Source organism: Ictalurus punctatus, chromosome 6 (assembly GCF_001660625.3).
Source record: "Ictalurus punctatus breed USDA103 chromosome 6, Coco_2.0, whole genome shotgun sequence".
Lineage (NCBI taxonomy): Eukaryota > Metazoa > Chordata > Actinopteri > Siluriformes > Ictaluridae > Ictalurus > Ictalurus punctatus.
Genome location: NC_030421.2, coordinates 22,653,887 through 22,680,068, shown reverse-complemented (window position 1 = coordinate 22,680,068; position 26,182 = coordinate 22,653,887). Strand labels below are relative to the sequence as shown.

At 38.6% G+C, this 26,182-nt stretch overlaps 2 protein-coding genes across 31 annotated transcripts in view; one reads left to right on the top strand and one right to left on the bottom strand.

Annotated features, from left to right (window-relative positions):
- Positions 1-7,022, top strand: part of neb (nebulin) — a 57,986-nt gene extending 50,964 nt beyond the window's left edge. For 13 of the 27 annotated variants that reach the window (XM_047155988.1, XM_047156008.1, XM_017469750.2 and 10 more), the window contains 12 exons: positions 116-220; positions 724-816; positions 1,512-1,604; positions 2,598-2,690; positions 3,003-3,095; positions 3,544-3,636; positions 4,071-4,178; positions 4,271-4,457; positions 4,584-4,676; positions 5,433-5,573; positions 5,712-5,815; positions 6,204-7,022. In XM_047155988.1, coding sequence (XP_047011944.1) covers positions 116-220; positions 724-816; positions 1,512-1,604; positions 2,598-2,690; positions 3,003-3,095; positions 3,544-3,636; positions 4,071-4,178; positions 4,271-4,457; positions 4,584-4,676; positions 5,433-5,573; positions 5,712-5,815; positions 6,204-6,377 — 1,377 coding nt within the window. In that variant the 3' untranslated portion in view covers positions 6,378-7,022. The remainder of the gene's footprint in view (positions 1-115; positions 221-723; positions 817-1,511; positions 1,605-2,597; positions 2,691-3,002; positions 3,096-3,543; positions 3,637-4,070; positions 4,179-4,270; positions 4,458-4,583; positions 4,677-5,432; positions 5,574-5,711; positions 5,816-6,203) is intronic. The other 14 variants (XM_017469752.2, XM_017469751.2, XM_047156012.1 and 11 more) reach the window with 9 other exon arrangements.
- Positions 7,023-7,754: 732 nt separating this feature from the next.
- Positions 7,755-25,216, bottom strand: rif1 (replication timing regulatory factor 1). 4 transcript variants are annotated; one of them, XM_017469753.3, is made up of 37 exons: positions 25,129-25,216; positions 24,929-25,003; positions 23,905-24,026; positions 23,698-23,776; positions 22,919-23,015; positions 22,685-22,815; positions 22,506-22,597; positions 21,824-22,013; positions 21,347-21,439; positions 21,100-21,238; positions 20,852-21,003; positions 20,630-20,747; positions 20,300-20,476; positions 19,080-19,190; positions 18,263-18,325; positions 18,045-18,148; positions 16,591-16,677; positions 16,377-16,450; positions 16,059-16,239; positions 15,814-15,921; positions 15,567-15,716; positions 15,389-15,488; positions 15,020-15,287; positions 14,817-14,862; positions 14,498-14,700; positions 14,263-14,359; positions 13,800-13,931; positions 13,561-13,703; positions 13,378-13,467; positions 13,212-13,272; positions 10,038-13,082; positions 9,774-9,893; positions 9,608-9,694; positions 9,329-9,444; positions 8,727-8,880; positions 8,517-8,634; positions 7,755-8,370 (listed from the first exon to the last, which is right to left on the bottom strand). In XM_017469753.3, exons 3-37 carry the CDS (start codon positions 24,015-24,017, stop codon positions 8,138-8,140), a joined length of 7,272 nt encoding a protein of 2,423 aa, XP_017325242.1. In that variant the 5' UTR covers positions 24,018-24,026; positions 24,929-25,003; positions 25,129-25,216; the 3' UTR covers positions 7,755-8,137. The 4 variants fall into 4 exon arrangements, with proteins under 4 accessions (XP_017325242.1, XP_017325245.1, XP_017325244.1 ...); XM_017469756.3 differs by lacking the exon at positions 24,929-25,003 and having other exon boundaries at positions 25,129-25,204; XM_017469755.3 differs by having other exon boundaries at positions 25,000-25,130.
- Between the last annotated feature and the right edge of the window lie 966 nt (positions 25,217-26,182).

Sequence of the window (26,182 nt, the reverse complement as noted above, 5' to 3'; positions counted from 1 at the left end):
TTAAATGCATTGGTTGTGTTCATCTGAACATAATTGAAGCATATTTGTTACCCTGCACTTTTTTTTTTTTCCTGTGTGCAGTACTTTGACTGCCCTTGTGCTTTTTTCTCTGTAGCTTCAATACCAGATTGACCTTAAAAACATTAAGGGCAAAGTAACAGCAGTAAAGGACACCCCTGAAATGCTTCGTGTTAAAGAAAATACAAAGAATTTCAGCTCGGTACCTACTCATTAAGTATATTTTTACTCTTTTTATATGCTTTTTTCTAACAGCCTACTTTTTTCATTTTTTCTTCTTCTTCATTTTTTCTTGCTTTTCCCCCCATTTTTTTCTTTTACTCTTGCTAGGAGCATATGTTAACAGTCCCTGACATGCAGCCCGACTCCTATTTCATCTAGGCCTAAATTTAGCTATTAACTATAAACTACCAGTTTGGAGACTAACCTAATATTGAAGCTCAATTGATTTGTGTGAAACAACTGCCCTAACTATTTTAGGAACTAAAACCGTAATGCTTTAAAAATGTATTTATTTATTTTTTACATTGCTACTAGATGTGCATGTTTTTCAAGCCATGATATGTAAATATATGTGAAATGTTCATATGTGTCAAATAATGTTTTCCTTTATTATTTCAAGGGGCCTCCTCAGAAAACACAAAGAAAAAAAAATCATAGTTGCCTAACAAATCAGTGTAATATTTTGCCTCTGCATTTTTAAAGATTCATTATAAGGTGGATGTGGGAGGAGGAACTGCTATAGCAGAAACACCTGAGATGGAGAGAGTTAAACGCAATCAGCAGGCTATTAGCACGGTACACTGTGGTGTGACCCTACCCCGGCCTTTACCCACTCACCACCACATTCCCCTGCTACCCATCATTGCCAAGACAGAACAGGGATACTACCTTTCAGTTGATTTTAAGCTCCACTCTCTCCATTTGAAGTTCATTTTAATAAACACTTCATTTTAATGCCATTAAGAAAAAACTCCCAATACTTTAATCAACTAAAAGTTGAAGTTAAGCTGGTTGTGTATTTCATTAATATGCTCCATAACTGATTCCCAGACATTTTCATAATGGGTGGTGTGTATTTTTCTTTTTATAGTTTTCCCACTTTGCTTAAAGACACTGTTTTTAAAGTTACATTACATTTACATAAGCCCTTTGTTACATGACATAAGCCTACATAAACCTTAATAAAAGTTTGTTCTCATAGCCTTACAACAACAAAGATCGTATGCCACTTTCCTTGGGTGTTATTTTAAAATTGAGTGTTATTTCAGGTGTCATTATAATGTTGGAATAAGCCTTTCAAAATGTTTATGTAGGTTTATGTCAGGTGGTACTAGTAGTCAGGATGGGCTAATGTAGGTTTTCCGTAACCTTACATGAAGTGTCACCATGTGTTCTATAGTTTTGCCAGATACATATTTAATGCTTCCTGTTTTATCATTTCTCTTTTATTTCTATGTCTATGTCACAAATTAAATGGAAATATGGAATAGATCAAATACAAGGACTCACTAGGTCAAGGCATATCTATACCAGATCTTCCTGAAGTGAAACGTGTGCAGGAGACTCAGAAGAACATAAGCTCGGTAGAGTTTCCTTGGCTGTATTACAAGAATCCCTCCCCCTTAATAATTTTAACCTGTTTGATCATTCTTTTTTTGTTTTTTTTTCTTACTCCAGATGTGACTTTCCTAATTCACTAGTTATTATTACTGGTTACTCACTGGTTAATTCACTGATTTTATTTATTTTTTTGTAAGGAATAAAACACTAATTTTGTGCTGTTATTGGAAAATAATCAACAGCAGGTGTGATGCCATTATCAGCCTGAAGTTGATTTTTATTAGTGTTTTTTTCCACTTATACCACAGCAATATGCTAATGGTGTTTTTTTCTTTTATTACAGAATAAGGCTTTGTGATTTTTAAATGTATAGAGTGACATTTATTTATATTTATTCATGTTGTTGAATGCCAGCGAGACAAGTTATTTCCTATTAGCACTTGCGGTATAACTGATCTAAACAGTTGTTTTCTACACCAGCCTCTATTTTTTTCTCTCTCTAAGTTAATACGGAAAAGGTACCTTGTTACTGAGAAAATTCAAATCGCAAAGTCCGCTATCGTAAATCTTTCCCTTATTGACTTACTGGCTGTAACACACCGCTGATACCCAAGAATCCATCCATAAATGTTAAGTGAATACATTAGATTATTATAGGTTATTCTATAAAAATAATAATATAATGTGCGATATGAATTAAAGCCAGAACTGCGATCAGTAATCAACACCACCTGGCCAATCAGATTCGAGAATTTAACAGTGCTATGGTATAATACTCGATGATCCTCTACCATTCTATAGAAGCACATATTGTTAATGAATATCTCATAGATAATTAACTTGTACTGCATAATTACCTTCATCTTTGTCAGTATGAATTTTTTCTTTCAAATCCTTTCTTTCAATTTATATTCTAACACTGAGTTTGCCTGTTATGTACATGCAAAATACATGGTACTTGTGGGAATAATGATTGGATTGTTTGTATAACCCTTTTTTCTTATACTTATTTAAAGATTCGTTACAAGGAGGATTTAGGAAGTGGAACTTCGGTATCAGAAACTCCTGAGATGGAGAGAGTTAAACGCAATCAGGAAAATATTAGCATGGTACACAGCGGTGTGGCCCTTTCCCAGCAATGGATCATTCTGTCATCCATATATCATAATAGACAAATCTTTATGACTCCCCTGGTTAACTGTAGTTCCTGAAAAAACAATGATTAACACATGATAACATTTATTATAACACTCATTCATGAATATACCACCAGATTTAATGCTAATACTTCTAAAGTTCATGCTTACAGCAATATTTGCCATATTCTTATGAAAATGTTTGCTGTCTTCTTTGTGTCAACTGCTCTTTTCCTGATTTGCTTCATTTGTATCTTGCCTGCATGGAACGGAATCCAATGGTAGATAAAGTACAAAGACATGTTGGGCCAAGGAACAGCTATATCGGACCTCCCCGAGGTGAAGCGAGTCAGAGAGACTCAGAAGCACATCAGTTCGGTAGTGGAAACTACACACAATATATTTGGGCGTGCCTTCATCTGCATGAACTCTCACACGACCTCCATTCCATCCATACTGTCAGTCATCACCTGCTAATATAATCGCCAAATCCTCCAGCCAGCATCCTCAAATCATCTACGCTCCATGTTTAGTCCAAGCGTTCAAACTTGAACCCATGTAATGCAACACAACAGTAACCTCTTCTGCTTATGTGTTATTTAAAAATTCCCAAACTGCAATCATCTGGCTTGTATTTGCTTTTCTTAACCCCTCACTACAGGGTTCTCTCCGTATGTGCCATTTAATCTCCAAATGTGATGCTGTGGTTGGTGTTTCCTCACAAACATCTCCTTCTTCTGCTGAAGGAATGTTTGGAGCGTGAGTATGATCTGTGGTATCTGCTTCTCATTGGTCTCTCTATGGGCATTGTTCTTCTCTACACCAGGTTTTGTATAGAGATGCTTCTGGCAAAGGAACTTCTGTCATATTCACGCCAGAGATGGAGCGGGCCAAACGGAACCAAGAACAAATTAGCTCGGTATTCAGCCAGGGAACGTGTGTCCTGAAATTCATGTCCAACGTAACCTATCTAACTGCTTTCTTCTTGCTTAGGTTTCTAATAATATTAACTTCATCCTTCCACCTGTTGATTATAATGCATCAAAATATAAATGTGATGTGTGCGACCATTGCTAACTTCCTCTTGATGAAACAACTTTTCATGCATTTCCCCTTATCCTGTAGCACTTCTGTGGAATGGAACAAAAACACCCTCCATCTTTGTGGACCTAGTGTGCTAATTCATTCATCTACTGTTGCAATAACACAGATTTTTTACATGTTCTATGGCTGCTGTCTTTATAGTCATCTGTTTCCCTACTTCCTGGAATTATCCGACCTGAGATGTGCTCATAGTGCAACATATACTGTAAAACAGCTTATATTGCATTTACTCTTCTTTCTGTCACCCAGGTGCTGTACTCGGACAGCTTCCGTAAGCAGGTACAGGGCAAAGCAGCTTTCGTACTGGACACTCCTGAGATGAGACGTGTGAGGCAGACTCAGCGTATCATCTCTGGGGTAAATTTCCGCTCAGTCTCAGCTTTTTACACAAAACAAAACGTGGCATGTAGAACATTTGGAATAACATTAAGGAGACATCTATCTCGTAGGTGCAGTACCACCAGGACTTTGAGAAGAGTAAGGGCAGCTTCACACCCACCACCACTGACCTTGTGACGGAGCGTGTAAAGAGAAACACTCAGGACTTCAGTGACATCAACTACCGCGGCATTCAGAGGCGTGTGGTGGAAATGGAGAGGAGACGTGCTATAGAGCATGACCAGGAAACCATCGCTGGTCAGCTCATCGAAACACAATAACTCACTTACAGCAACATTACTAAACAACCCCTGTACAGTTGCTTACATCTTTATACCACTATGTTTATATAGAATTCAACAGTAACTGTTGTATAATTTCTAGACCTGCGTGTATGGCGTACAAACCCAGGCTCTGTGTTTGACTATGATCCTGCTGAAGATAATATCCAGTCTAGAAGTCTCCACATGATGTCAGGTAGGTCACAGACTATAAACATTATATTGTTACATTGGCCTTGCCTTAATTTGGGATCATTATGAACACTAAGAGGTAGAAATATCAAAGTAATTGTGCTCTGTTACAATAATTAAGTATCATTTTATGAAATTTGCACTTTACATGAGAAAATTACTCAATTACATCATTAATTTTTATTCCTTGCATTTGTGTTTAGACCTTTCAGTCAAATCTCAAAATCATTATTTGCTATTATTATTTTTTGCCCAGCTCCCAAATCAATCACTTTTCTTTGTGATTCATAGTAAATATCCTTATTTATTAACTGTAAAACATTTAATAGTATTCATACTAATTTATATGAATACCACAATGAGTCATCTTTGCACAAGGAAAGTTTACATATCGGTCTCATTAAAGGAAAAGAATATAAACTGCTATTTTAAAAAAAAAAAAAATACAAAATTTATTCCAATTGAACAAGATGCTGTATTGTCAGTGAATTGAATAAAGAAACTCAAACCTTAAATATTTTTAAATATACATTTTTAAACCTTAAATAACTTTTTCTAAAATTCATTGCACAAAATTATAACTAATTTTTTTAAAAAATGTCCTCACTTCTAGTTTTAGTTAATTCTTTTTTGCTTTTAATACTTAAGTACATTTTAGTGTGGTCACTAACTAAGCCAGCTACTTCCAATTTTAATTAAGTAAGAATTTGACATTTTAGGGCAATTTGAAAATTTTCCACAACTCTCCACACCTTTTCAGTTCAAGCTCAGCGCCGTAGTAAGGAGCACTCTCGCTCGACAAGCGCCATGAGCGGTTTAGGTGATGAGAAATCCGAGTTGTCTGAGGCTGTGGACCACCACATGTCCCTCTACAGCAACGGATTCCCTACTTCTACTATCGGTATGTGCACTTGACACTAAATAACTAAACAAGAAGTGCTCATTAAGGAGCTGTATCATTACTGTTATTGACACTGAAGTGTCTTTAGTATGGAAAAACAGTACTTCAAATTCAGATACATCATTACCTGTCTTACAGGTTACCAGCAGGCCAAGACAGTTGAACTTCAGCAGAGATCTTCATCTGTAGTCACCCAGCAGACCACAGTGTCCTCTGTGCCCTCACACCCCTCCACCACTGGGGTAAGTATGAGATTCTTCAGACATTTCATACATACATCTTTTTAAAAATACTTTTTAGGGGCTTAGTGGTTAGCATGTTTGCCTCACACCTCCAGGGTTGGGCGTTCTCTCCCCCAGTCCAAAGACATGCGTTGTAGGCTGATTGGCATCTCTAAATTGTCCTGAGATGGGTTGCCTCCCTATCCAAGGTGTGCCCTGAGACCCATGGGATAGGCTCCAGGCTCCCTTGACCCTATGTAGGATAAGCACTAGAGAAATAGATGGATGGATAGAAAATTATTTTCACCATGGTGTAACTTGAGTTTCCTAAAAATATTGCAACCTACATTTGGAGGAAAAAAGACAAAAACATGATTATAGTCACTTTATATATTTTCCTTCTCAACAGAAAACTGTGCGTGCCATGTATGACTACGTTGCAGCTGACAGCGACGAGGTGTCCTTCAAAGATGGAGATGTCATAGTGAATGTGCAGGCCATCGATGAGGGCTGGATGTATGGCACAGTGCAGCGAACTGGAAAGACCGGCATGCTGCCAGCCAACTATGTGGAGGCAATCTAAAGACTAGTACGAGTATGACACCTCCACAGGGCTAAGCATCTCAGGCATTTAGCTAGTTTATGTGTAGTTGAGGGTAGGTTAGGCTTAGAATAGTATCGATCCTGTGTGTCTGCATTCACATTATGTGCAATTTTGTTCATGCCCATACTGGCAAATCTTCAGTGGATGTGACATGAGAAACTTACAGACATGTACCAAACTCAGCAGAACAATCGAAAGCAAATTAAAGCCCATTACTTCAGTATATTATTAACAAATAACAGATTCAGTTGGTTGGAAGGCTTCAGTGCCTGTTCTAGCATTGAATCTTTTGCACAAGAGATGGGCTTTGCTGTAAAAAAGATCTGAAACTGAACTAAAAGTGAGATACCAAAGAAAGACATCATCAAACCATAACCAAGGAAAAAAAATATAAACTTGGAAACTGCGAGGTGAGACTATCCGTTACCGACCTACAAAAAAAAAAAAAAAAAAAAAAAAAAAAAAGTGTACATTGAAGAGTTCCAAGAAACAAACCTCTTCCCTCCTTTGCTGAAGGCTGGTCACAATTTGTATGTGTGTTTTGTTTCTTCCAGTTCCCTAGGTCTAGGGTTAGAGTCATATTTTGGCTCAGTAGCTAATAAAGCACACCACGCTTCTGCAGTATATCTGTCTCTTGTCCTGAATATGTAGCCTTACGTAAAGAAGTCGATTTCTTTGATGCATAAGTTATTTAAGATATATCCAGGGTTTTAGATGGTTTTATTACATAAAAACTGCATGCAACCACATGCATTTCCACTTTTAAATATCCCTTTGTCCCTTCCTGGACAGTCCTTGTGTTGAGACAATGTATGAAATAATTAAATAAATATAGTTGGCAATAGCAATAATGTATTGATAAAAGACATCTTTAGTGAAATAAAATCTCTGCATGAATTTTGGTTTATGAACATAGATAACTCTAAATAATAGAAATGAAATGCTAATTATCCTAAATAAGGCTGCCAATGACTGAAAACAAGAGTTGGTCACACTACCAGTATGATTTTTCCTTGTTGATTTTACAAAAATTTACACAAACTAAAGATTTCCTTACATCATAGGTTGCATGAACACTATCTGTAAACTCAAATTCTATATTGTGTTCACTGGCAGTCTTTTTTTATAATAACCAAAAAAAAAAAAAAAAAAAAAAAAAGGATAATAAAGACTACTGTGAATTCTAAAATGTGAGTTGGATTACCTATTAAACAATCACCTTGAAATGAAGGATGCAGCAAGGATCACCATGTGACCTAAAAATTATCCATGTTCCATAATTCTGATCCAAGAAACAAATAAATGCACCAAAGACATCAATCCTGCAGGTAAATTCTCAGTTAAAAAACACCACTCTTACACCTTCACTCCTTTATTTAAAAAAAAGAAAGAAAGAAAGAAAAAAGTATTGTAATACTAAAAGTGCCATCTGCATTGTGATCTGCACAGATTTAATTAAGAACCACCAATAAAAAGGCTAAGAAAGGCCCATCTATCTATAATGCGCTCAAAGGATATGAATATGGTACAAACGATTAATGTCCAAGCAGGTAGTCACAGACCCATCCCACAAGTCCTGAAAGATGTTAGAAGATCCACATCCAAGTTCTTCTAAGATGTTAGAAGATCCACAGCTAAAACGATAACTAAAAACCATGTATGTAGTCCACTGCTAATAACCATGTTAAAAACCGGTCATGTTCCATGTAGAAGGCTGAGGATGAGAAGGATGGTTGCAATCATGACAAACTGTCCTCAAGGTTGCCGACCAAACGTGACTGAAGATGATCCACAATACTTCTCATCATCCCACTGAGTTGTTCATGCATCAGACCCAATTCTCTTGGAGAATAGCGACCGAGCTCCTCCTGGGTTAGACGAGATCCCAGAGCGGCAACATCTGATAGCAGCTGCACAGGCACTGGTTCTTCTTGTTTCTGCTCTACAGTTGTTGGCAATTCTAATGAGACTTCTGCAGTTAAAAATAAATGTAAAATTTTTTAAAAAGCCCTCATGTCAATATCTAGTACCTATTTGCTGAAAATTATGTGGTAGAAGTTCTCTGTATTCTTTCATACATGATGCAGGTAATCTATACTGCTAATCTGACAATTTTACCTTGTCCATCTCCAGATGTTTGGTCCTCTTGATTTGGAGCTGCAGTAGTCTCCTCAGGCTCAGAGGTCATTTTCTCCATTTCATCAAAGCTTTTCAGGTCATCAGGCCGCCCTTTGCGCTTAAAGGAAAAATCAAACTTCAGTAAAACGCAATACATCAGCTAAGCACAATATTCCCAATAAAGTGATTTTTTTTTTTGTTTTACTGTACCTGCTGCTCATGATAGGTTTTCAGTGCTTTTTTGAGATTTGACATCTTAGGTGAACGAATAGGGAGCGACTTGATTTCATTTGGGGATAGAGCACTCAGATCTCCAACTGTTTTAATATTCTTAGCACGCACAAGCTGACCAAAGCCTCGAGGCCTAGGTACAAGAAAAACACAGTGACTACAAGTGAATACACACTTAAAGGAATTCTATTTTTATATATATATATATATATATATATATATATATATATATATATATATATATATATATATATATATATATATATATATATATATATATATATATTTTCATTCATTCTTATTTAGTCAAGAGGTAAGAAAAACAGTAAGAAAACTAGTGTCTACATTACAGAAATTAAGTGCAAGTTTTATCAACACAGCTTGTGCAATGAGGTCAACTTGATCAGGTCACCTTTAAAGTCACCATAATTCAGGAGGGGAAAGGGAATTATTTGATGGCATACAATGCTCATGAGAATGTAATGAGAAGCAAATCAGAGAGGCCAGTGTCATCCACTTTGATCCGGTAAATGAGCGCGGGTGCAATCAGTGTAGACAAAAAGCTGCCCATTAAAACTTACCACATTGAGGAAGAAATCTGGGGCAGAACAGCCTCCACAGGGGTAGAACAGCAGACAAGAGCAGGATAAACACAATCCTTTGGAATGGGCCGAGGCTCCTGACTCATTTCTGAAATCTGTTGCCAGGTTAAACATTAATATAAACATTTGTATGTTAAATATTCAATACTCATTAAGCTGGACTTGAGAGAACAGGCTTAAGACTATCAAACCAGTCCTATCAAAATGGGGAAAAATAAAATGATATAAAATGTTCTAAGAATAAACAGGAACAAATACCAGGCATTTCTTTGAACTCCTGAAACCTGGACTGCGAAGGTTGCGAGGGCTGAGGGTCAACAGGCCTTTTGTAGGTGTTGTGATGTACTGTAATACAATTGCATTCTAATTAAATTAGTTCATTTGCTTTAATATCTTAAGAACACAGAAATCTCAGTCATAATACCTTAGGCTGTCCAACAGCTTTTGATTTTGGAGAGCTGGTCCGTATTACTGGACTACGGCGGTCAATATCATCAGCCAATTCCTGCTGGTATATCGGGTTTGCAAAAGACACTCTGCGAGACTACACACATAAAAAGGGGGGGGGGGGGGGGGGGGGGAGACGACTCAACACATTAAAATACACAGCAATATTCCCCAGACACACTATATTATACTAGAATTAAGCTTTTGATCTTTAATAAACATTTTATCCTTAAAATACTACCTTAATGAGAGGTGAAGGAGACTCTTCTTCACATTGCCTCTTCTGTCCTTTCTTCAGAATGCTTGTAGATGGAGAAGCTGATGGTGACCATACACCACGTGTTGCACTGTTACTGGGACTCTGCCTCACGTCTGCGTTTCTACAAAGAGAATCTGAAGATTTCTGTTTCGGTGGGGAGTCCAAGCATTCTTCCGCTGAGTCAGTTTGTGGAGATACAGGTGCTTCACAAGATAGAGTGGTCTCAGGTTGAAGATCTTGGTCCAGCTGTGTTGCTTCACCATCATCCCCCTCTTCATGAGAAATCCTGTCTAATTCAGTACCCTCTGGAAGTGCAGTAACTGCAACATCTAGTTCAGGCACAAGTTCCTCCTTTTCTGGCATCTCAGTTATTTCTCCACTGTGAACTATTTCCTCCTGACTGACAGGAGATTTGGACTGTTCCTGGCATACTGGCTTATCCTCCACAGGCTGGCTATGACTTGGAGAAGCATCTGGTGCACTTGGATCAGCATCTGGTGTACTTGGACCTTCCTGTGGTAGCTCCTGGCTAAATGCGTTTTCTGAAGATGTTTTATCCTGTTCCTTTTCCTCATGCTTATCCTCCGTGTCATCTATATCGTCTTTGTGGTGTTCCTCTGCCTGGGTCGTACCTTCACTCACATCAGAGGACTGGGAAACACTTTCATTATGCTTTTCCACTGGGCCTTCAGCAGGCAACTCCACTTCTGATAAACTGACCAAGGATGGAGAAGACTGGACATCTGCAATGCCAGGACAATTATCTTGAAGTGCCCCACACTCTTTTTCGGGTAAGACGGATGCGATACTGTTCAACTCCGCTTCAGCTGGCAGGCTGCTAGATTCAAGCAGAACCGTGTTTTCCTTTAGATCCTGTACAACCTGAGAATCACTGCATTGTCCTTTTGAAGGTGTGCTGCTAACTTGGTGGCAGTTACAGTTAGAGGAGCGTCTGCGTCCACGACCTCTTTTACTATGTGGACATGCACGCGATTCAGGAGCCTTTAACTCAACTTTTGCAGGTAGCTGTAGGCTGTCCTGTGAAGATGGAAGGGCTTCTTTCTCAACAGCGCTCTCTTCCAGAACAGCATTTACCAGCTCCTCCTTATCGGAATCTGTTTGCGTCTTAGCGTCTTTATCACTCTGTTGCTCATCATTAGCTGATTTTCCATCAGAAGTGTTGTGAAGTTCAATCGCTTGACCTTCTGCTGCAGGGGCCTCATCTTTGTGAAGATGTTGAACCTCATTCAGTGTGCTTTCACCTAAACAGACCTCTGGATCATTATTTGACACGTCCATTGGAACTGAAGGGATATCTGCATCTTCTTTGCCCAACATATCCCCAGGCGCATTTTCATTCATCTCTGTGCTTGGCATCACTTCAGAAGATGATTTATGCCCTCTTGCCCTTTTAGATCTTTGTCCGTCTCGGGTATCAGACCCATCAGACTCCAAGTTTTCAACAGATGCCAATAAGGTTTGAGATGACCGACGAGTTCGGTATTTCCCACGGCCTTGAGAATTGTCCTGTAACTCACTGATCTCATTACCCTGTGAGCATTCAGAAATCACTGAACCTGATGGAGTAGTGTCTTTACTGATGTTACTCGTTTCTTCCATAACTTTCTTCCACCTACCTACTTTGCCTTTTGTGGGTTTTGGTGTCTGAGCATGACCTGGGTCACTCACTTGTTCATTTCTCAACCCAAGATTATCTTTGTTTTGTGCTTCAGTCCTCCTTGCTCTTCTTGGTCTGCCAGGTGACTGGCTATCAGCATCTGATGCAGAGCTGTCCACTTGTTTGGACACACCAGCTGGAGAGTCTCCCGGAGAGTCCCCAACTCTTTGTCTTTTGTCAGAAACGTCCACATTAGCATTGGTTACTCTGGTCCGCCTTACAGGCCTACCATGTGATGGACTATCTGAAGGATTAAGAGGAGACTCCCTCTTATCTGTTTGACTTAAAGGAGACTGTTGTTCAATAGATGGCTCAGTCTGGTTAAATTCTTTACTCCTACTCCTCTTTCCCTGCGTTGAACTTGTAGTGGCAGCAGATGGTGGTACTTGTGAATGTTTCTGTTTATCTTCACGTTCACTATTCTGCAATTTGCCACTTTCACTCATGTTCTCTTCATGGACTCTACTTCTTCTGGTTCTTGTAGGCAAAATGTCTGTTTTCTTGGCAGGTGTAGACTTTTGTGCATTATTTGAAGTTGATGCCTTTTTCTGCTGCTTGCTTTTGGATTCCTGGTCTGACTCTTCCCCTGGCAGGACAGGTCTACTTCTGCGTCTACCCGACCTCCTTGGTTCAACCTGACTTGAATCCTGAGAAGCAACAACCTCAGATTCTCCACCAGGGGAGGCAATTTCAGTGTTCACCACCACCACACTGGATTTGTCTGAAGACTTGTTACCAGTATCAACTGCCTCATTCAGCTCTTGGGTCTGGGTGTCTGGGATCACATCATCATCATCATCATCTTGTGTGCCTCCACTTGGACATTTAGCTACTGACTTTAACTCTGCTGTGGTTATTTCCATATTTTGTCCATCAGCCTGATTAGTAGACTCCTGGGTAATATTAACAGCAGATTCCTTAGAGACCTCTTTAACAATTTCTGGCTGCGAGTAAGAAGAAGGTGGAGGCGATTTCGAGTCATTTTGTGACTTTGGAGACTCCTGACTACAAAAAGTCCTAGAGAGTGGGCCAGTAAATTGTGTAACACTTGGGGAACTAGCTGGCCTACCCTCTGCATATTTCTCAAGGGTGATGAAGGACTGACGTCGGCTGCTAGACTTTGGTGGAGTACCAGAGATCATGTCAGATGAACCAGACACATTTGGGCTTTGGCTCTCTATATGGCTTGCAGAATCCTGAAGTTCACCAGCATCCAAAGCTACGACGTCCGCTGAAGACGGCACCTCAGTAGTTTGGTTAGCTTCATTTGTTGCTCTGTCTTGTGATGTTGTGTCTGGACTGATGTAATCTTGCATCTTCTGATCCTCGCTTACAGATGATGCCTCCTCCTTTAAATCCAATGGATTAAAAACAAAAAACTATTTACTACTTGAGGTATTAACTTCTCTTGTTCCAATTAAAATACAGCCATATGCACAATAAATGACTTCAGTCCAGTCAGATATACACAGTCCTACCTTCGGTTCAGTCATAGTAATTTCTTTGGTCTCCGCTTGTTCCTGTGTTGGAAATTTGTCCCTAAATGCAAACACATGCTGGTAAACAGCTCAGTACTGAAAGACAGAGATGCTGAGATAATGAAACTAATGCAGAAGAAGGAGAAATAAAAACAACAGTACATACATGGACTCCTCTTGGCTCTGAGTGTACTGTGTAAAGACTGTACTATCCAAAGAGGCATCCAAGTTATTGTACATGGCAGGGATATCAACCCTAGAAAAGAAGGAATCAAGCAGTACATAAGTTACACATGTTTACATACATGAGACATTTTGCTGCAGTACAAAACCTGGTAAGCTTTACTACCTTTTAGTTCTTTTGACCTCCTTCTGATGTTCAGTCAACACTCTCTCCTTTGCCTCAGGTGGAATGAAGACAAAATCTACCGATGCCTCCTCCTCAAGAACTTCTTTTCGTGGCGGTTTCGGAGACCCGAAATCCAGTTTCACCTGCAAATGTTACACCACCATCAGCCAAAATATGATACAACTGAGAAGTTCCAAAAGTTTTTTTTTTTAAAAAGTGCGTCATTTCAGGTCATTTACCGATACAGGCTTGGAGGGTGTTCCAGAGCTCTTTTCCTTTAGCTCTGCTGCCCTGGTTAGTAAGGATTCTCTCTTTCCCACTGAAGTGACCACCATCCCACTGATCTTGGTGTCAAGTTGAGAACACTCACTCTGCTCAAAACAAAATGAACTATGAAGATAAATACATTTGGTGCAGCATTGCAGATTAAATAATGTCTAATAAATTATTTTCTAAAATGTGTGGCCTCCTAGGTAAACCCTTTCAGATAGTGAAATTCAACCAGTGGGCAGTGTCTTACACTGTATGTTGTCATTCAATGCACAACATGAAGTATTTAAAAAAAAAATAATAATAAAAAATAAAAAATAAAAAAAATGTACCGAACTTGAAAAGTATTATAAGCTTACATAATATACTGGTTAGTCAGGTTTTTTACTACTGTGATTCTGTCTGATGCTAGAAATGCTAAACAGAACTTACTGAGCACTGTCCACTGAAATCCTCAGAGGAGTTTTCAACTGGTTGAAAACCAGGTAAAATTAAGGGAGACTTCTGCTTAGCTTGACTTAAAACAGACCTAGAAGAAATTTTACTTTCATCAGTGAAGGCTTTTTGGGCCAAGGCACTTTTCTGTATAACACCACAAGGAATACTTTTAACATCATTGTTAAAGGTCTTTTAAGTGGACATTACAATATACAATGCACACACGCACCTGAGACTCTCAGGATATGTCAGCACGAGGGCTTTTCCAAAAGTGGCATTCCAGAATTGAGTGATGACCGAGCGGATTTGTTTGCTCTTGTGTTGGAAAAGCACACAGAGTAAAGGAGACAAAACCTCCAGCAGCTCATCATCATACTGCAGTGCAGATCGTGTTTGCAAGGTGCCAAGTACATCTCCTACCAGCTTTTCCAACTAAATTGAAGGTAGAAAAGACTTGTCTTTTAAATAGGATATCAGGATTGTGACAAAAGGATGAGCGAACATCTATAGGTGATGATCAGCATCTTCAACTTCAGCAACACATTTACCTTGGATCCTAGCACAGAGTGGGTCTTGGACTGGTCACTTTCTGAACTATAAGAGTTAAGAGACACACACAAAAAAAAAAAAAAAAAAAAAAAAAAAAAAAAAAAAAAAAAAAAAAACACATTCAGTATGTGTAGAGGTATTCAGGTTTTGTTTGAAGACGTTTAATTAGTACCATATACATCGTCTAACACTGAAAACTCACCTTCCTACCTGACCATAAAGAAGTGCAAGAGGTTTGGTAAGGGAAGCCAGTGCCTCTTGGATAACGGTGGGCAATGCAAGGTTTGTGAAAAGAATAGACACAATAGAGAAGAGCATTGTACCAATGCCACTTAAAACTGCACTGTTCTCCTCTGAAGAGGCCAAAGTTAGGAAAACCTCTAAAGACTGCACCAAGAGCACATGGAAGTTTGAGAGATTCCCCAGAGCTTTGTTCCTCTTTCGAACCCAACCAAGTGGTGTGTGAGGGGCTAAGGAGGGAAAAGTTCATTGTTAAATTGTAAAACATTTTTTTTTTTTTTTAAATTAAAAACCTGTCCTAACATCTAAAGCAAAACACACAATGGCTTACATTTCATCTTCTGCTGAAACTGAGGGGTAAATGGAGAGAAGTCCACACTTTCAATAATTGACAGCAAGATACTTGCCACTGCCTCAAGAGTGGACAAACTCTAGAAGGGGGGGCAGAGCTTGATTAATTTGAGATAAATATAATGAACAAACTGTCATGTTCCATGTATGCTGTATACCTTCAGGGCATCACCATCCAGTGCAGCAGATATCCTGGCACACAACTCTTCGCAGCACACATTCTCTTCCGCTGTGGCCACGAGAGCAGAGCAGCGAGCAAAAGCCTTGTACAGTCGAGACCAAGTGTTCAGCATGCTCTTCTGAGTCATCTAATGCAGAAATTATAGTAAAGCAATCTGTGAATTCTGTGCCAACAACTGACAATAAAGACCAAAATATGTGCGAGTACAGCAGATGCCTACTGACCTGTGGAAGACCTGAGCCAGGCAAAAGGTGAGTAATGGGAAACATCAAGGCACTATGAATTGCACTGAAGTTATGCTCCAGGGCATCTCCTTGATTCACCTCATTTGTCTGTAAATAAATAAATAAATAAATAGATAGATAGATAGATAGATAGATAGATAGATAGATAAATAAATGTGGTGGTGATCTGTTAATGCTCAAAATGAGGACCGACAAAGAGTAATCTACTAAAATACAAAACAAACCTGTGTTATGGTATCAGTTAAAGGGTTCACAACTACACTCCACATTCTCCACAAATGCTCTTTGTTTTCCACAGCCTCCACACTGCCACTGACTGTACCCAAAACTGACTCGCCAAAGGCCAGGGGGGATGTGGGCCCACAGAGACCGCAACTGACTAGGGTCTCCAAACACACGAAGAACCTACCAGATAGCAAGAAAAGAAAGGCATACCAATCATAGACCATTTAACCAAATCTATAGATCTCCTTATGAACAAAAGACTCATTTAAATAGCAATAAGAACAAGCAAAAGGCCGACAACACTCTAAAGAACTTGCCTTTCTTCAGCCACAAATGATGAGAGCATACTGCTCTTGTAGAAGAGGAGAATCAAGAAAAGAGCTGGGGTACCCTAAGCAGAAACAGACAGGATAACTTTACACATCAAGGAATGCATTTATAAATAAATGATTTCCAAATAGCACATTTTACGACTGCTTCAAAATACAGGTTATTATAAAATGGTCAGCTTCAAACAACCACCAAACTGACATTCAAGACATCCATGTTGGCCACTTGATATGCTGCAGACCCCAAAACCTTCTGAGGTATGGCTTTCACAGTAGCTTCCAACAAAACCTGTAAAGCAGGACAATCACAGTTTAAGAAATTGCATAGCATATAAACAGGGTATCTGTACTTTAAATTTAATACCTTATAATACCACATTAAAGACATTTCCAAAACATCTTAAGACCTGCACGTCACTTCAAGCATACTACATGATACATCATGTATAAACATCCATTTCTAAGTAAACTATAGAGGTATATGGGAGACCTTAGAAAAACTATGCATTACCATTTACTCAAACAGTAAAAGTGAAAAAAATCCAGTATTTCCTTTCCATGAGAGGAAATAAAAATATACAGCAATGGATTACAGCAGTCAGAAGAGAAAAAGATGTCAGATTTACCATCAACCCCCTCGCAGCCGTGTTTACTAGTTTTTTTGTAAAATATTGCCAGGATAATTTAATAAGTAGCATAAATTTTAATAAAGAAGAATATACACATTTAAAAAACACTGCTATTTTGCAATACTACTTATGGCACTGAATAATAGTAATAATAATAATAATAATCTTTGCATAATAAATTTTTATTTGGGGGTACAATTAGTAATACAACAATGAAGTCAGAAATATATTACTATTCACCTATATGCGTTAGACCTTATGACTTATTTTGGTGGAAAACCGCAGGAAAACCTCCGTTTCGTTGGCAACAGATTTTGTAATTCACTTCTCATTACTAATCAGGAGAAATGCTGTAAACCTCTGCCCACAAAAATGTTTGAGATTACACCAACGTAAAACCAAAGTGAATCTGGCGAGTGTTGTGTCTAAATGCATGTTATAAGCGACTCAAACTCGCAGAACAGACAGAGACAAGTTGGTGTGGAGCGGCATTTCCTGTGAACCGAGCCACTCTAAAATGCAGAGGAGCCGCACACACTAAGTGCAACACAATGACACAGCTTTACCATCTCAAAAAGCAACAAGCCAAAATAAAATCTAAATCTTCTTTATGGTGTCAGTTCTGTTGCATTTTTAAGACCCTTGAAACGTGAATTTAAGACATTTTAATGCTAATTAAGGCCTTATTTTTACTTTAATAAACAAAAGACATTTTAAGACTTTTTAAGGACCCCCAGACATCCTGAGAAAGCAGTGATCGGCAAAATCTGGGATGAGATGTTTACAAAAACGCTTTTGTATGGAATTAAGAATCACCATCAAAACGCTAGCGATGAATTCTCATTTTAAGTCTTTGAGGTTTCCAAGTCTTAGCATGCCATGAGTCCTCAAAAGTTCTGGGGTGTTGGCATCCCAAGCTTTAGAAACCTCAAAGGGTGTTGAATGAGTACTTGTAATTAGTATTCACCGCTAGGGTCTGAAGGAGCTGATTTTCAAGGGCAGCCATTTGCAAAGTGAGATGATTTACCAGAGCCCGTGGAGCTGGCAGGGTTTCAGAGGACACAATAGACTGCAGGGCCTGTAGCAGGAGAGTAAGTACCTCAGAACCCTGTCTCTCCTTCTTATTGCCAGCTGTGAAAAAAAGGAACCACAAAGATGGAACAGATGCAGGCTTAAAACAGCAACAGAACACTTTTATTCATGCCTGTGTATTTATACAGATTTATAGACCACTGCAGCACTTACCAGCCTCTATTGTTGTATTGACATGGCCAACAAGGCTGGTCCATATCAGACTCAGCAACGCTTCTAAACAAAGAAATACAACAAAAAGCATGTTTTTACTAGCTTCATTTAATTTAATTATTTATATTTAAAAAAAACTACCCAAACAATGTGCTAGGCATGACATGTATATGGGAAAAGTTAAAGTAGGTATCTTGTGTAAATGATCAATATTTCACAATATGACAAATCAACCACAGCAACTCGATTTACATCTGGATGCAATACAGGCCATCTGGAGATAATACAATGCAATGATTGGGTAACTGTACAAACAAAAACAAAAAAAACAAAAAAAACAAAAAAAAAAAATCCATCCACTGAAAAGAATAACAGAGGCTCTTGGGGGGCTGGCAACTGCACAATGAGACTGTTGTCTCCTAAGAGTGCATGCCAAATTATCCAAATTCATATTATTCAGGTGGATCCACTCTTATTAGAACCAGTTTTTCTCTTAATTCATTTAGATTAATAAAAAAAAAATATTTAAAAAAAAAACCCAATGGCACTGTGGAGCTTAGCACACTAGATCCTAAACAATTAGAAGCAATACATAACTGTTTCAACATTAAGGGGTACTCTGAAGTCACAGGCACACTAAGGAAATCTAATAGGTCAGTATTAGCTATAACAAGGGCAGGGAATGGTTAAGAGAAAGGTACAATTTATTTATAGAAAATCACACACAATAATTAACTGAATAAAGGCTGAATGCAGCTGCACACTAAAACAGTCTCAAAAACTAGCCACTGCAGCATGAATTGAAGCAATTGAGTACCTGGAGCATCTTTGCCCACAGAGATGAAGCCATCTCGAACAGCTGAAATGAGTGTGGAGGAGTGCTTGCTGAAGAAAGAGTGGTTGCTGAGAAGGTTGTGTGTCAAAGGCTCTGGAAAAAAAAAAAAAAAAGCAAAGAATTTGATAATGATACAGCCATAGAACACTAAACTGTCAATAGACTCTTTTCACAAGACATCACGCAACTTCTGTTCTGACTCAAAAGCAGTGTATGGTTACTTCCGCCAGCATAGTGGAACGCTGTGGCGTTTACCCAGTCTCTTCTACATCTGCCAGAAATATGTCTAGATGATGTACAGCAACTTGTAGACAAGTTTTTACTTACGACTTTATCCTTGATAAAGGATACAAATTCTTCATTGAGCAGTACCTGTTTGATTATCAAGCTAAGAGTTTTTGTATTGTCCAGCCCAGCTAACGTTAGCAGAGGAGATATGACAACGGTAACTGTTAGCTTTCTCTTCTCAAATATAAAGTCTTTAAGTCCTTATTCTTGATTAATTTACGGTAATACACACCGCAAACTCTTGTTGCAATCGTGCTTCCATATTACCGATGTTAGCTATAGATTGTGTATTGTTCGACAAAAATCAGTAATGTGTTCATGGTTAACGTTGGGCCCTTTCACCAAAACACTGCATTGGAATACGGGTTCGAATGTAGTTGTCGATGAGGTGACCGCAAGAGGGCGTGGTCACAAGACCATGAGGAAAAATGAGGAGGCTCATCACCTTCAGGTTTTTCTGATTGTTGTGTTCTTCCTGTGGTTGCAGACATGAGCGATTACACATTAATATAAAAAGTAAACACTTATTAACACTTGTTAGTAAACCTGTGGCAAAACAGGCCGAGAGCGATGCATATTTTTCTTGTTGCTGCTAGTTAGCCTACTTCCCCATCCAAGGCAGTTACATGTTAAAGAACGGTAAACTGAAAACGATCATTAATGTTCCTGCATTTTCCTGAAGTATCCAGCACGCATAAGATAACATGGAAGTACGTATACATTGCTTTGCAGAAAGGCGGATGGATTTTGAGGTCATTGAGAAAAGGGACTATTCAGATAGTTTTAAAAGTAGACAGAGAGGAAAGGGCAGGGAATTACAATATCCGCAAATCTGTACATTATAAAACAGTCAGAAGCAATACTCGAAATAGAATTCAAACAACAAAGAAAGTAAGTGTGCACTGGTGCTTTACCAAGACTGAGCTGCAGATTGTTCTTGGCTGCAGCAGCACTGGCCTGTGAGCCTAGAAAGTAGTGCAATAGCATCTCCAGCCCCAGCAGTTGGATGGAGGAGTAGGACTGAGGGATACTCACGCTGCTGTTAAGGCTCAGACGAAAGCTAGAACCTGGACTGCTACATGAGGGAACACCTAAAATGGATAGATGAATATGAGAGAGAGGGCGAAAAGAGAGAGAGAGAGAGAGAGAGAGAGAGAGAGAGAAAATGATATTACATTCAGGTTTCAAGGGAAAACAAAAGCATATTTAATGTCCAGAGGGGGAAAAACCCACATTCCCTATACCTGCTTTAGGAGTAACTAGTCCAATGCCATTGCTTTGGCTTGTGTTTCTAGCAGTAGTGGCTGAAGACACCAATGAAGCATCTGCAGGAAGTGTGCTAAGCAGCAGTGGTACACCAACCTTTATACATAAGTTTTGTGTGTTAAAACCTTGAAAAACTCACAATAGTGTTAAAAACCTGTGCTGCTTGTATTTTACATTGTGATTAACATTATATTATTTACCTGTTCAAAGTTAGCAGACAGGTTAGGCCCTAGTTTGACCACCAGATACCACCAGACCTCCAATTTGGTGAGCAGCAAGGCTTCAGTCCTCACGAGGATGGAGCTGAGGGGCTGCATGAGCAGCTTTAGTCGCTTGCTGCTACAGAGAATATCTGGAAAAGACATTTAAATCCAGTTTGATCTAATCCATATTAAAATGGCAAAAAGATACAAGGTTGATGTTTGCAGCAGTCTGGACAACTGCTTACCTGGATTAAGAGCAAAGTTGTCAATGAGACTCTTCCAGGCTATGAAGGCAATTTTCTTAATGCTGGGAGAGGAGCTGCGGAAGCCCAGCTCTTCCAAATAGAGCAGCGAGTTTATGAAAGCACCTCCTTTGTGGAGCAACTTCATTTAAAAAAAAAAAAAGAGCACACACATTTCACCTGCACCAAACATCTCTTCAGTACATATAAAAGAAAGATCATGAGTGGCATGATCATGTGCATGCCTTACCTTGCCCAGAAGCTTTACAAATAAAGGCCAGAGCTTCAGCACATTGCTCTCATTCTTGGTGGAGAACAGTTTCTGCATCTCAGGGATAAGTTTCTAGAATAACAACAACAACAACAATAATAACAACAACAACAACAACAACAATAAGTAGTAAGTTATTGTAAGAACGTTGTGAAAGAGATGCATAATCTCACCCAAGTAATCTAGTGCTAACTACTTTTCCCAAAACATAGCCCAACACTTATTTCACAGTAGGAGAAAGAACATTTGAAAAGCCATTCAATTTGTCACCTCCACAGAACCAGATTGTGGTATTTTTCAACAGGAAGCAAAATAAAGTCACAACCACTCAAATAATCATAACAAGCCAGAATTGCCTCCTACCCAAGGACAAACCGCTTTATCTGAAGGCACAAAAGAGCCTATCTCTCACTCTTGCAGTGTTTCTGCAAGATGGAAAATGAGGAAAAGACTTACCGACGACATCATGGGCTCTACAATGGCAGCAACCTCCTGCTGTTTCTCCAGAAGAAGGGGCATTCCCATCTCCAGTGCAGCAGCCGCACGTAAGCGCACCTTCGAGGCTGAGTGAACTACCAGCGGTATGACCAGCTTAATCCACAAGACTGCTCCTTCACCCATCTGAACAGGAGCCTGCTCAAACAGCCTGTAATCAAAACATTCAAACAGCTTATTTTTTTGATGGATGGACAGATGAATATTATTGATCCCACAAGGGATATTATATTACATAAGCATAAAGAATACCAATACAATTAAAAGCAGAATCATAGATCTACCAAAAAAAACTATTAATAAATGACCTTATTTTATTACATTTATACCCACATACTTGAGTCTACTGAACTCAGTTCAAAGGTTTAATAAGGAGGCAGAGAAATTAACATATGTAAAACCATTAACAGTTTGTTCATCTACACACTTCAATACTACTAATCAATAGTAAAAGTAAATAATTAAGACATTTTTGGTTAGCGGAGACTTGTACATAATGGTCCACGGAAACATGATATGTCCAAACAATGATTGAGGGTTCAAGTGCGAAACAATATGTTTCACACTGAAAAGTGCCCAGTGTCTGCAAAATTATATTATTTAGAGGTAAAAATTGAAAAAGAAAAATGTAACAAGTATTTACTTTATAACAACATTTAGCGACTCGTGATCTGTCAGGACTGACTGGATGTCTTTTGTCTGCAGAGCCTCAAGAGTCTTGAGTATTTCAGGTGTCTAAAAGACAGAGAAGAAACGTGCAAACATGGCTTAAAATGAAAGCAAAAGCACCTCCAAACTGTAGTATACTTTCCGACTACAGACCTTCTTGGCAACAACATCTGCAGGAAAGTTCTGTTTCGAAATGACCCATAATGCTCGTGTGCAGGTGTTCTTGTCTGTCGACTTCAACACCAGGGCACACAGGGCCGACAAAATCTCCTCCGCAAAATTTGCTGAAAAAAAGAATCAAAAGCAAGCATCTCAAAACCAAGAAGAAACAGAAAACAGAAGACTTGCACTGTATCCGTATTGTGTTCCCTTTGCTTCATATCTTACCTGGAACGCTAGACACAATGTTTGTGTTGAATACACAGAAGCCCAGAGCTTGAAGCGCAGCCTGGCTTAGCTCCTCGTTCTCGCTGGATATGTGAGTCTGACAGCACGAACGCAAAGGATCAAGTATGAAAGAAGAAATGCAGACTTTACAAAATAACTACACTGAATAGTGTCAAATTCCAAATAAGCATATGACCAATAAATAAATAAATAAATAAATATAAAATATACATACACACACACATATAATATAATATTATATATATATATATATATATATATATATATATATATATATATATATATATATATATATATATATATATATATATATATATATATTATATACATACACACACACACATACATACACACACACATACATACATACATATATACATACATACACACATATACATATATTATATATATATATACACATATACACATATATATATATATATATATATATATATATATATATATATATATATATATATATATATATATATATATTATATACATACACACACACACATACATACACACACACATACATACATACATATATACATACATACACACATATACATATATTATATATATATACACATATATATATATATATATATATATATATATATATATACACACATATATATATATATATATATATATATATATATATATATATATATATATATATATATATATATATATATATATATATAATAAAAACATATAAATGAACATAAACTGATTTTAGAGCAAGTTCTTACCTGAAAAGCTTTACCCAGGCGTGAAAAGTGCTTAACGATTAAAGGAAAGAACTGCCGTCCGTCTTCTCCACTCAGCCGACTGAAAACGGCAGACAAAAAGTAGCTCAGTAACATTTTACGAACATCAAGGAACGCTCTACAGCTTCAAAATGCTTAGTATAACCATTTCAATAATCAAGCCGATCTACTGGAGCCTCAATCACTCACTTGGCTAAGGTAAGGTAGGCATCGGTCTGCTCTGACACTCCGGCTGCATCGTCTTCCAGAGTCCCGAGGAGAGGGAGGAGGCTGGAGCTGGACATGGGGACCGTGGCCATCATCCTCACGTCCTGCAGGAGCACAAACAATTACAACAGGAACACAAACTCCAATCCTGTCTCCATGCCTTTGACTTTAGACACATGCTTTTCTTATGACCATCAAACTCTTCATAGAAAGAAAAACCACAAAACTACATTTTAAAAAGAGCTTTAAACACCTGAATTGAATTTTGTAGCTACTGAATAGCTCAAAACTGCAGACCTAGTGCTGATGCTTGGCTCTTAATTCATGAACACCTTTGGGAAACAATGATCCATGTGCTTCAGAATAGAATAAAGAGCAACATGGTGTCTGAAAGCTCATTTACTGAAGCACATTGTGTTCCATGATTGCAAGTGTTTAGCTACACTTTAAGCCCCTTTAATCACTGGTGCATGGCAGCTAACAGGTGGCAATAACGCCAAATATGCACGGAGGCTGTTAAATAACTAGACTAACTCTGAAAACATGCGCATTTAACAGCTAGGTATCAGAAAGAGGCATTCAGCAATGATGAGCACACACGGATGTGGCAACTAGCTAGCTTCTCTGCCTCCTCCCTGCTAGGTGGCTGGCTAGCCAATTGATTAGTTGCATAACGACAGACATTTTATCTAGTGATATATTTTCTCTAATTCCCAAACGCAGCACTGGGATTGTTTTGTTTTAGATCTGCTACACATCTCGCGACCTCATTCTAGTTTAGCACATCGTGTAAACAATGTGCAGCCAGCTAATAAGATCCAGCTAATAACATCTGCACTCAGGTAAAGAAACCAAAACGACACGCGTGAACCCTGCTAGATATACATCAGCGCTTTTTATTTTTCCTTCGAGTGTAAGCACGCTAGATTGTCTTTTTTATTATTATTGATGCGTTAGATTTGATATTGCGGTCTCATATGATGAGCATGGTGGCTAGCTAACTTACCCAACCCCCTGCCCAGAACACACACACCGCAGCTAACTAGGAAGCGAGGGGGAAAAGTAGTGTTCTCTCACCTCACTGCAATTAAAGGAACACAACCAACAAAAAGCGGCGTTAGCATGGATAGAAAGATTATACTAACAAAACAAGCGAGGGTTTTCCAAAAAATATATATCAAGGACTGTCAGTAACGGGGAAGTTACCGTCTCGCTATTTCTTCTGCAGTCCCGCGAAAACGCTGGCGCCAAACAAGGCGCGCTGAACGTCTTCACCTTTCACCCGTCGCAGGCCCCGCCCACTCATAAATAATTCATTACAAAAGCGCAACCCGAGAACTTCATTGGTGTTCTGAAGTTAACGGAATATTTCCGTTAATTTACTACGGACTGATTAATTGGATTAATCATTCAAATTATTTAATTATATGAATTTATAACTGAATTAATAACATGACATTACACATCTATCGCTATCGTGGTTACACATGAGCATTTTAAATCTGTACTCATCAATTATATGTTCTGTGTTTTTGAGTATTTGTTTTTATCACTGTCAGGCCCGGATTAAGAATTCAGAGGCCCCTGGGCCCAATGTCTTTGCAATAAGTGCAAATAGTTGTTAGATGCTATTTATGCTTATAAATAGTGGCAGATACTACTTGCGCCAGAGTATTGTTGTACATTAACAGGATGCAGTAATTACATAGTGTAAAAGACTATATTTATTAAAATTATTAAATGGATGCCACCTTATTGGGACAATAAAGCCCTCCTTACACCTACCCCTAACTGGCGTTAGGCACTTTAGTTCCACTTTTCAAGTATTTTATTCATTTTAATTGAAAATAAATGCCTTTCCGAACTGATATGTGATGGAAAACGGAGACGAACGAGTTTGGCAAAAGGTGGATTTGAACTCGGGTCGAACATGTCAAAAGATACGTTTAGGCGCCATACTCCCACTCGCCATACTTTAACCTTGTGTGGCCCAACCAGACATTGCCTTCCATTTTCGGCAAAGTAAAAAAAAGGAAAAGAAAAGAAAAACTACTTTTTCTTCCCCTCGCTTGGGCCCCAAGTGCACAGGGGCCCGTGCCCATAATGCCCATTGGATAATCCAGCCCAGATCACTGTTGGTGTGACTGTGGTGTGTGAATGTGTGTGCGATTGTGCCCTGTGATGGGTTGACATCCAGGGTGTCCCCCACCTTGTGCGCCAAGTTCCCTGGGATATGCTCCCTGCTTTTTCTTTTTTTTTT

Coding starts and splice junctions, on each gene's coding strand:
- rif1 (XM_017469753.3), bottom strand. CDS start 24,017: ATGATGGCCACGGTCCCCATGTCCAGCTCCAGCCTCCTCCCTCTCCTC. Junction 22,014..22,505: donor TCGCTAAATGTTGTTATAAA/GTAAATACTTGT, acceptor TTTTGATTACAG/GCTGTTTGAGCAGGCTCCTG. Junction 16,240..16,376: donor TCATTTGTGGCTGAAGAAAG/GCAAGTTCTTTA, acceptor GCTATCTGGTAG/GTTCTTCGTGTGTTTGGAGA.